The sequence below is a fragment of the Silurus meridionalis genome, chromosome 8, assembly GCF_014805685.1.
Source record: "Silurus meridionalis isolate SWU-2019-XX chromosome 8, ASM1480568v1, whole genome shotgun sequence".
NCBI lineage: Eukaryota > Metazoa > Chordata > Actinopteri > Siluriformes > Siluridae > Silurus > Silurus meridionalis.
This window is the reverse complement of record NC_060891.1, coordinates 10,786,601-10,797,824: the sequence shown is the minus strand read 5'-3', so window position 1 is coordinate 10,797,824 and position 11,224 is coordinate 10,786,601. Positions and strand designations below refer to the sequence as shown.

The following is an 11,224-nucleotide window of genomic DNA, read 5'->3' as shown; positions in this document are numbered from 1 at the left end:
ACTGAAAGATTGACTGATTGATAGTGTGACTGACTGACTGACTGATTAGCTGATTGAAAGATTGGCTGACTGATTGACTGATTAAATGACTGACTGATTGTCTGACTGATTGAATGATTGACTGACTATTTTGCTAACTGATTAATTGACTGACTGACTGATTGGCTAACTAAGTGAGTAGCTGACTGATTGGTTGGTTGGTTGATTGATTGATTAATTGATTGTAATATTGGCTGAATGACTGACTAATTGGATGACTGACAGACTGATTGATTGACTGACAGGCCATTATAGGCAAGATCAGTATAATTAATTTATTTACTATATATATATATATATATATATATATATATATATATATATATATATATATATATATATATAGTCTCAGTATAAGAAACTACGCCTAGAATTGGACATTTACGTAATTGTGCACACTTGAACACCGCCAATTAAATCAGTGGACTGGAACTAACTGCTGTATAATGTCATTTGTTTCATTTGATGTGATACGGTTCAAAGCAAAGTGTAAGCATAAAAAAGATCTGCACTGAGGCCTTTAGACAGTGTTTGTGCCTTTAGCTTCAAATACATGACGATGACAATGCTTTTGTCAAACAAAATTTGGAGTTGGAGACACCAGGGCCATTTAGCAGGTATACAATTACGTTGCCATTTTACATGTATTTAGTTTATATATAGCTGTTAATAGCTGTTTTTTGAATACATAATGGCTGACGAATCTGATTTGGTTGCAGATATACTTACAAGGCTATTTTAAAACGGACTTGTCAAGATAAGCTCAACACTGTGGCGAAAGGTCAGCCAAAACAGTTAAAAACTGTTGTTAAGATTTTTCAAGAACCATTTTTACTTTTGTGTATTCTTTCCTGTAGAATTTGCACAAAAATGAACAATTTGCCTTCATTTCAAATACCCAGGAAAACCATAATCCCTGGTGTTTCTGTTGTTGTGGAACTCGCAAAGTACTACAAAACTGCAACCAGGGAAAATTTTGGGGGTGGATTGTTTATTTTGTATTTTTTAATAAGGTTAATATTGAGATGATGATGGAAGCAGCCGGTGCAGCTGTGGCTGCATGGGGTTTCTTGCTTTAGTAATGACATTCATTCTTGATGCTTGAGAGACCTCTCGGTGATGCAGTGCTCTGTTACACTGCATTTCTGTATATTATTGATTTTCTTCTTCAACTGTTGAGTCATAATGATGATATTAAGAGGTGGGTTGATTCAAGTAGAACACAGCTCAAGGTCCAGGTCTGAAATGCATGGCCCACTACTGTAGCTGTGGACCGGTACTGGACCACCGGTATTGGACCATGGATCATTTGGAACCTGGCCACATAGAAAGAATATTTTTTTTCTTTATTTTTTTATTGACTTTCGTGGTCTGCAGTGTGTTTTATTTTTTTTTTTTTTAAATGACAACTTCTGCCTTTGCCAATTTCCCACGCTTGTTTCAGTCAGTATTTTTATGCATCGCACTGATTCTGCATTATCGGGAGCTGAGTTACATTTTCATTATATATGTAATTAAATTCATAATGAAATCATATATGGATAATAGTCAAATAATATGTACGTTATTGCGCGTTAATGGAATGAAAAATACTCTGATAAAGTACAGCTGTGTAACGGTGCTACGACTATACGCTCATTAGGTACAGCGATGGTTGCAACATCTGGCTGTAATATATAATGCAAATAAAGTGGCTACAGAGGCTGGTCCTCTCTCACTTCCAGAGCAATGACGTAGACAATAGAGAAGGTGTGTGTGTCTGTGTGTGTGTGTGTGTGTGTGTGTGTGTGGGGAGCTGGCGCGTGTGAGTGACCGCGCGCGCGCTCTATCCATCCTCCAGTCTGCTGTGGAGCGACAGGAGAAGAGAGCAGCTTCAGGTGAACGACCACTGACCGAACAGCTTCACAGGCAAAATCAGCCAATATTTTCTGTACGAGCTTTGACCTTTTGTTTTATTACTATAATATATAAAAACTGAACAAAGTCGTGTTTTACAGTGAACTTATTTGGGGCTTTTTCACTGTCTGATTGAGATGTGATCAACTCGACAGAAAAAGGTAACTGTTGCGTTCCCTGATTGCATAATGATGTAAATTACATCTGTAATTGCAATTACATCTGTAAAAAAATAAAATCTAATAAATATTTTTCTACTGAAATTTCAAGGATTGCATGTATTATAGGCTACATTGTGTAATTTCAAGCTTAAATTGAATCATGGCTACAGGTGATGCCTTCACTCTGAACTCTCAGTTCTTATTATATTGTACATTGTTTGCCTGATTATATAAATACTTATACATGACCAAATATGCAAAAAGTTACATTTTGAAATGTTAGATTTTTCTATAGCAGTATTTTATATTACTATGTAGAAATTCTCTAGAAATTACATTAGAAAATTAAATAATTTGCACATGCTGTAATAATGTTTAATATTCTGAAAACATGTTAATGTATAATTATGGTTCTAGGAAATATTATGTTATAAGTGCATCATATAATTATCTAAGACAGACATTCTCAAAGTGGGGTCCCTCCAGAGTTTGTGATTCTTTTATTTGTTACACAGTGCAAATAACAGCCTTCCTTTATCCAAGTTATTAGGTTAGTATTGAGTTCCTATAATATTTATCATGGTTATTTGAATTAAACGCCTCAATAATTCTCAATAACTTAACATCCAAATCAATCTAAATACAATTTAGACCTCTCTAATGTCTCCTGTCGATGGAAACCTCATGAATTAAAAGCTTTATGGCTCCAATGTACAAATTTAATTAAAGAGCCGAATATTTGGCTAGTTGATTTATGGTTATAAACCTGTACTCAGGAGTTTATAGTATTTGTTTGAATGTATTGTACAGTTCAATGAGTCTATGTTTGCAATACCTTTGAGAGCTCTTGCTTTATGCCATTGTGGAGGTGCTTTCCCTGTAGCTGTGGATAGATGTTCAGCATTCATGCACAGAATGCTCTACAGTGTAGGTCTGTTAATCTGTAACAAATGAACCCTATTCACCAATTTCAGGCTTTAAAAAACTCTTGATTATGCACCAACCCTATTTCATAAATGTCAAGTACCTCCTTTTTTTCATTAAGATGTTTTTCTGAGCCGGCGCACCTAATTTGTTTCCATTAACTCTCTAGTTGTGTTCAAATTCGATGAATCATTTATGGGTCTGTTTTGCTTTATCATATTGGTTCTGCGGTTGGATTTACGTAAGACTTGACATGCTTATGGCCACCTTCCTAAGCACAAAAAAATTCTGATAAATGCATTCATTTGATTCAATTCAAAGTTGATTAAAATTTTGCACATACATGGTTACTAAAAACCCTGCAGCCAGAAATCCTGCATTATCACCCTTTGTGTACGTATGAACACCCATTTTGTACCAAATAGACATTGCTAAGTAAACCGTTGGTGTCAAGTGTGTCTTGGGGCTACATTGTGATCTGATTTACTTAATCCACTTTCAGAGGTGACTATGCAACATTTGTAGTGTCTGTTGTTGTGTCAACAACCAGGGTAGAGGAGATATTTTCCCAAATATTGCCACTTAAAATTACTTGGGGAAAAAATGATGTTGAAGTAACAGTGTACTAAGAACAGGAATACTACTTATTTACACAGACCAGCCATTTTTAAGTAATAGTTCAACCGTCTTCCTTGTTGGACACCTTTTATGATATTCTTGCTTGGGAAGTCAGGTTCGATAATTCAGCTTCTACTAATCTGCAGGTGGATGTAATCTGAACACATCTGACTAGATCTCTGAATATTGATCTTTGTTTTATAACATATATTATTACTTTGAAAAGAAGTAATACATTTTAAGAATGAAAGCATGAGCATTTCTTTGCAATGGCCACTCAACCACATTTTGTTTAAGGAATACATGGTAAAAAATACCTGAATACATGGTCCCTGTGGTTTGCTTGACTTGGCTGAATGCAAGGGTGAGAATAAAGCATTAATGAAGGCTAAATTTATTGATTTTGCAGCACATGGGAAAGCCTTTATGATTCTTACAATCCAGTATTTCCTGGCTTTTTAAAATACAGGTCTTAATTATTTAACTGATAGTAATGGCAATTATTATAGGTTAGGACAATTAATGAAATCTCTAAGAGGACAATGAAAAAATGTAACCTGGCTCAACTAATAATTAAAGTTTAATTTGTAGTGTGCCAAATTACCATTTTAGAACAGCTAATCTACACTCACCTTCTAATTTATTACAAAACGCCTGTTCATTTATGAAGTTTTCGAATTATCCAATCATGTGGCAGTAGCACAAATTAAAAAATTATGCAAATACATGTCAATAGCTTCAGATAATGTTCATACCAAACATGAGAATAACAAAAAATGTGATCTGTGTTATTGTAGTTGGGGCATGGTTGGAAAAAAAACCCAACTAAAAATATCCTGTGTGTGGCGAGTGCAGGCTGAAACACCTTTTTGATAAGAGAGATCAGTGGAGAATCACCAGACTGGTGGATTTGCTCAAGAGAGGACCACATCAGGTTCTACTCTTGTCAGCGAAGAGCAGAATCCGAGGCTATTATGGGGACAGACTCACAGACAGTGGAAAAGCCAGAGTGATTTTTATTCTAATCTTTAACTGTCCAGTATGGATGAGTCCGTGTCCATGTTAGCTTCAGATTCATGTTTTTGGCTGACAGGAGTGAAACCTGATGTCTTCTGATGGTGTTGCCCATCTATTTCCATTTTGCTTTTCTGTTCACCACAGTTGTAAAGAATAATGATTTGAGTTATTATATCCATCCTGACAGCTCAAACCAATTTGACAATTTACTTACCAACCTCTCAATAATAAGGTGTTTCAACCCACAGAACTGTCATCCACTCAGAGTTTGTTTTATGCTTTATAGATATTATATGTACCCTACTAGTTCTTCTAAGACTTCAGTCAATCAGTGTGTAATAGGTTTTATAATTATCTCCCAGCCTAGACCCTGTCTGAAACTGCTGATCAAGTAAAGTCAGGATGCAGAGAGTATACCACGGTGTCCCACATGGGTCAATATGGGGTCTAAATTTATATACTGTATATCTAAATATTTTATTGTTGTATGCTGCCGCCATCATGTTGTGCTGGGCTTTTTCAAACCTGGACCATGTTTCTACATTATGCACAAGATATAATTATACTAAGATCTATTTTTACATTTTGTTAGAGAGATCATGGGAATACTATTTATGACATGGGCATTGCTTCAATACTGAAATCTTTAGAATCAATATTTCACAGTCCCCTGCTTTATTAAAAGTCACAGAAGCGATAAACATGACCGTGATCTTCACTGGCCATCTGCAGGTGATTCAGTCCCTTGCTTTTGTATACAGGGCTTCACTGGGAAAACAGCCAATATTCTTGTCCATATTAGTGGATTACAGAAATAATAAATGCAGCAAAAATCAAATGACTGGAATGTTCTCCTGTTTCGAGCATGTAGAAGAAAACCTAGGAAACGATTTTTTATTCTTAGCCCTTGCCAATAGAATGAAATATTGAGCACAGTAAAACATCATTGTCTGGTATGAAAGTCATTTTAGGTTAACCTTAACGAATTGTCAAAGAAGTAATCTCAAATTATATATCTACAGTAACATATTTATTATGGTCAGTCTTGCAGTGGATCCAAAGCCTATCCCTGGATGACTGGGCACAAGTCAGAGACACAAAAGACTTTTGTAAGTCGCTCTGGACAAGGGCATCTTCTAAATGCTATAAATGTAAATGTACACACTGGATGAGAAAGCCATCCATCACAAGGCACCATGCACACATATTCACAAACTCATTCACACTTAGGTGTAAATTGGATTAGCCAGCCATTCTAGCTGCATGCAGAGACAAAAGAAACCGTTCCACTGGCCACCTAAAGAATGTTTCAGTTATTAATATTACAGTTTTTCTCAGCTGCTTAGGAGCATTTCTGGAATCATTCCTAATATTTGCAAACCAGAAAGTGCATTCTCGAAACAATTTGTACAAACATTACAACACATTGAATTTCTTGCCAAAGCCTGACGTTTTCTTAAACTTAAACTTTTCATCTCTCAAAAGTAATTATTTGTGTCAATGAACATATCTTTCCCATCAATATGAAAAGTCCTTTTGTCATTGTTTACAAGACCATCAAAATGTTTAGCCATGTTGTCAGTATGATGGCACACAGTTTCAGGATTTCTTGATATAAACTACAATTTGGATTGCAGTAATTGAAAATGCACAAAAATTTGACTTGCTTCTGTACGGCATCTATGGATTTCAGCAGCACAAATTCATTTATTTGATTGCATATTTGATTTATATTGATTGCAAGAGACTGGACAGGATTCACAGTTTTATTGTACTATACAAGTGTTCCTTTGTTCGTTTCTCGGTTGTTCATCTATTTTCAGAAATTGTAATTCTGTCTGTCACCAATTGAAGGTTCTCAAGATTCACCTTTGACCTATTTTAGAGAACTAGTTGATTATTGGTTGATCTGATGCCATACACTCGCCTACATTAGTGCCATTCAAGATTCATCTGCACAATCTGCATCAATTCAAGACACTTTTACAAAAGAAGAAGTTTAATAGAAATTTTTGATGACAGATGTTGGCAACTGGTTTAACCATTTTGCATTCGATGACTTATGCAAACTGATGCTGAGCTGCTTTGGGGTTAAACTTGTATAACATAAACAACTGATCATGTAGGAAACAGCAGATACTTGATTAAATTAATGTACAAAAGCATTCACAATTTGATCAAAGCCACAAGAAATGTTTTATTAATGAGCACAATTGACTAAATGATGTGTAGTTTTGAGAATTTCATTTCGGATCTGAGAAACGCTCCAAAGCAACTGAGAAAAGCTGTAAGATTTATTCTGTATAAAATTTGAACGAGTGTTGCGTATCGCATTTTAATGACTGACTGTATGTTGTATATATGAGATTAACTCATGTTCTCAAATACCTTAGATGTACTGGGATATATACCCTTACTCTGTTATTCTGTTATTTAACACTTTTTCTTGTTAATGTTTAAAGCCATTTATGCCTACAAGCCCACCAACTGCTCGTCACATCTGAAAATAGAAGTCTAAGTATAGATTTTCCTGCTTCTCAATAACTAAATGAATTGTAAGGGATTTTTATCTTGATTGCATATGCAATCAAGATAAATTATATATAAATTATATATAATATATATAAACAACAAAAGACTGCTTTGTCACAAAACCCAATTATAAATGGTCACTGGAGACACGTTCAATACACACAAAATGCCAGGTGTAAGCGGATTTCTGTCTCAAATGTCTACTTGCTATTTAATCATCAGTGGTGAATGTTAATAATAGGTGAGGACAGGGCTCACATGTCTGTCTAGTGGGCTAGTACACCCCCGTTTAAACAGTAACCACACTTTCCACAAAAACCTTCAAAGACTTTAGTCACTGGTGTTGAAAAAAAAAAGTAAGCTCAAGTTGATTGAAGCTGGTTGAATACTATAAAACAGCATGGGGTAATAATTAATTTTTGTAATTTTTTATAATAATTTGCACCAACTTAAAAGGCTAGCACAGCCAGAACTCAAACGTTTCTCATGTCCTTAGCTCTGGCTCGTCTGAAGAACAGATTTGTGTTCTTTAAATGTACAGCTATTATGTAAACAAAGAAATGCTCAATTGCCTCATTCCAAACTTTTGATGCAGTTTTTTAGCTATTAAAGTTGGAGAAAGTGTGCTCAATTGGTCCATTATTCTAAAACGTTCACCATCTTTAATTTAGGCAGCAATTGATTTTTGTTTTTAAAGAGGCTTACAATTTTGAAACATCGATCATCAGACTTTTATTTAAGGTTTTTTGTATCTAAGGGTTTTTTTGCATAGCACCATAATGTTCCTTATCAGGCTATGTAGGTTTAAAAAAGGCAAATAGATGCTGCTTTTTTATAAACCTCTCAGTGATCAAGCGTCTTCTAAGGAACACAATGCAGCCTTCAAAAGGTATTTCAAAAGTAACTAAAAGTATAAAACAAGCACATATAGCAGTTGTTTCTTTCCATTTTACTGTTAATGGAATGCCATGTGGTATATGTATCTGCATGTGCTGCCATATAATACCTATACACTTATTTACAACAGGTCAAAGCTCTGGTGAACATGGACTCCCTCCTGAATGAAACTTCGGAGAACACAACCTTCAGCGTGTCTCCTCCATCTCTCTCCTCTTTCAATGGACTGAACCTCCTGATGGAATTAAAGATGCTCTTTGTGCCTCTCTACGCTATGCTAGTTCTAGTAGCCTGCTGTGGAAATCTCTTTCTCCTTTTCCTCATTGGATTGAACAGGAAGCTTCACAGCACAACAAACTTCTTGATTGGAAACTTGGCCCTGGCCGACTTGGTGATGTGTCTTTTCTGTGTGCCCCTGACTGTATTTTATGCCTTTGATGAGCGTGGCTGGGTTTTTGGGCATTTTATGTGCCGTTTTGTATCGCTTATGCAGACTGCAACTGTCTTTGCGGCAGTTCTGTCTCTGACCGCCATAGCAGTGGACCGATACATTGTGGTTGCTTATCCTATCCGTCGACGTGTAGGCCGCCATTTTTGCGCTGGCCTGGTTTTGAGCATATGGTTTTGTGCCCTGGTAATGTCCATCCCAGCCACTCTGCACACTATGTATTTGGATTTAAGTGCTGCTGGTCATCACATGGCTGTGTGTGAGGAGTTCTGGCAAGAGCAGGAGCTTGGTCGGCTTATCTACTCGTGCTTCTTTTTGCTCCTTTCTTATTTCGTTCCTCTTGCAGCTGTGTCTATATCCTACTGTGCCATTTCGTGCCACCTCCAGCACAGGGCCACACAGCGACTCATAGCTGCCATTCCCTCCAATCAGGAGAAATGGGGCCGTAAAAGGCGCAAGACCTTTCGCCTGCTGCTGATATCGGTGCTGTGCTTTGCATTCTCCTGGCTCCCCTTGCAGGTGGTCAACCTCATCCGTGACCTGGACACTGACTTTGTTATCTTGAGCAAGAGTCATATCAATGTGATTCAGGTCTCCTGCCATTTGTTAGCCATGAGCTCGGCATGCTTTAACCCTTTTATCTACGCATCTCTGCATGACAAGTTTTTGTCCTATTTGTGCCGCCACATGTTCCGGAGGCGCAGACAATCTCAGGCACAGAGTAGCTCCACCACCTCCAGCCGCTTACCACGCCAACACACCAACTCCACCCTATCTGCAATTCCTATGGCTGTAAGCAAGACACTGCAAGAGGAAATTTAGTCAGTTATGCGTTCCTAGAAATGGTACTTCCCCCTAACAAGTTGTCACCATGTTTATGTTGATGTGTGCTGTACTGTACTGTACTGTACTGTAGGATGGAAGTTGTATACACAAATGCTGTGCAAAGCCTGCCAAACATATTCTCAAGAGTAACAGTATATAGTAATAGTAAGCTGTCCTGTATATGTTATTAACACTCAAAGCAATGCTATGACTGTTTAAGAACACATGGCAATGCATTTTTTTCACATTTCATTTGCATGGCCAATCTGTATTGTTGAAAACTGTAAAGTGTGTACAGGTGGTTGTAATATGAAACTGTTTTAGTGCATGTATTGTGAATATATTTTATTGCATTTGTTAATTTCATATATTTCTTAAATTCAATTTTTTGTCCTCCTTTACAGAAAATGTGAAGAATAAACAAAACATTTTCCAATTAAGGAAATGTACCTTGTAAAAGCCACCTTCACATCATGGAATGGGTTGAAAAATCATTTCAGAGAAGCGTGGTTACTTAAACAAAAACATTAAAGTGAAGCCATTCAAGGGATGTTGCCAAAGGAGTCCCAATAGCTACAAATGAGCAAAGGGCCTTGGGGGGGACATCACATCTGTCAGCTGTAGACAGACAACGTTCAATCTGTCAGCAGTAACCGGATCACAATAATCATGAGGAGAATTGTAATTACCTAGGAGCAACATTATTTAACAACACAGATAAGGGCATTAAGTACTGTTGCATTATGTTCTGTGCCTGAGTAAATAGTCATTGAACTTGAATTCTTGTAAACCTGTAAGAAAATGTAATTTTAAATGTATTTTATTCTGTCGAAAAGGGAAATGAGCCAAAATCAAAGAAATAGAAACAAACCCACACAGATATGGTGAAAACATGCAAAACTTTATATAGACAGTAACCAGAGCACAAGATCGAACACATACCTGTGAGTCACTACCTTATGCCCCAAGGTTCTCTCCACGCACACGTGTATTTACACACCATTCTAGCCAATGTAACCTCTACACCTATGTGCATGTTTTGACCAGGTGAAAGAAAACTTTAGAATTCAGAAGAAACCCAAAGAAACCTACAGAACGATAGCAACTTCACACAGATAAGTATATTTCCCATTAAAGATAGAATCCATTTACAATACAATTAGACTGTATTTTAAATATTTTTTGTACAAAAAACCACAGTTTCTGTTTGTAACATATTTTCACTTCCTGATGAGGAGAAGATTGATCTAAGCAAGAAAAAAAGGAAGTAACTTATTTGCTGTGATTATTGACAGGAGTCGTAAAATGATTTCTAGAGTGCACAGAAGCATCTTTTGCTCACGCAGATCCAACCACATGATTCAGATCTTATTGGACAGCACTTTATCTTGCAGTGGGATAATGATCTCAAGCACAATGCTAGAACAAATCCGGAAGGACAAAAAAAGTAGTTATTGACTTGCTGAGTCAATACGTCCATTAAATTTCATTTACTGCAGACAAGGCCATGACTAAAAAATCCTTAAAATAAGCAGGGAACTAAAACTTTTGTGTTTCAGCCGAGGCCCAATTATTTTCGACCACCTGGAATAGAGGACATATGTATAAATAATGCTGTGGGGCTATGGTTCATCCAAAAGAATTTAAATAACTCTGATTTAATACAAATAGAATGAATTCATTGCAAATACATTTTGAGGCACAGTCAAAATTTTATTATGAACTCAACTGTGGCTGATAATAATTATTTATTAAATATATAGTGCCTGTCAAAAGTTTGAAAACACAATCTTTTATAGTTTTGTAGACACATGCTTGTTCCTTTTGTTTATATGAAACAAACTAAGCAAAAGGCAAAAACACAGAA

At 36.4% G+C, this 11,224-nt stretch overlaps 1 protein-coding gene across 2 annotated transcripts; it reads left to right on the top strand.

Moving 5' to 3' along the window:
• Nucleotides 1–445: 445 nt before the first annotated feature.
• prlh2r (prolactin releasing hormone 2 receptor) lies at nt 446–9,797 on the top strand. 2 transcript variants are annotated; one of them, XM_046856053.1, is made up of 3 exons: nt 446–1,916; nt 2,037–2,096; nt 8,215–9,797. In XM_046856053.1, the coding sequence occupies exon 3, from the start codon at nt 8,233–8,235 to the stop codon at nt 9,352–9,354; it is 1,122 nt and encodes a 373-aa protein (XP_046712009.1). In that variant the 5' UTR covers nt 446–1,916; nt 2,037–2,096; nt 8,215–8,232; the 3' UTR covers nt 9,355–9,797. The 2 variants fall into 2 exon arrangements, with proteins under 2 accessions (XP_046712009.1, XP_046712008.1); XM_046856052.1 differs by having other exon boundaries at nt 446–2,096.
• The last annotated feature ends 1,427 nt before the right edge of the window (nt 9,798–11,224 follow it).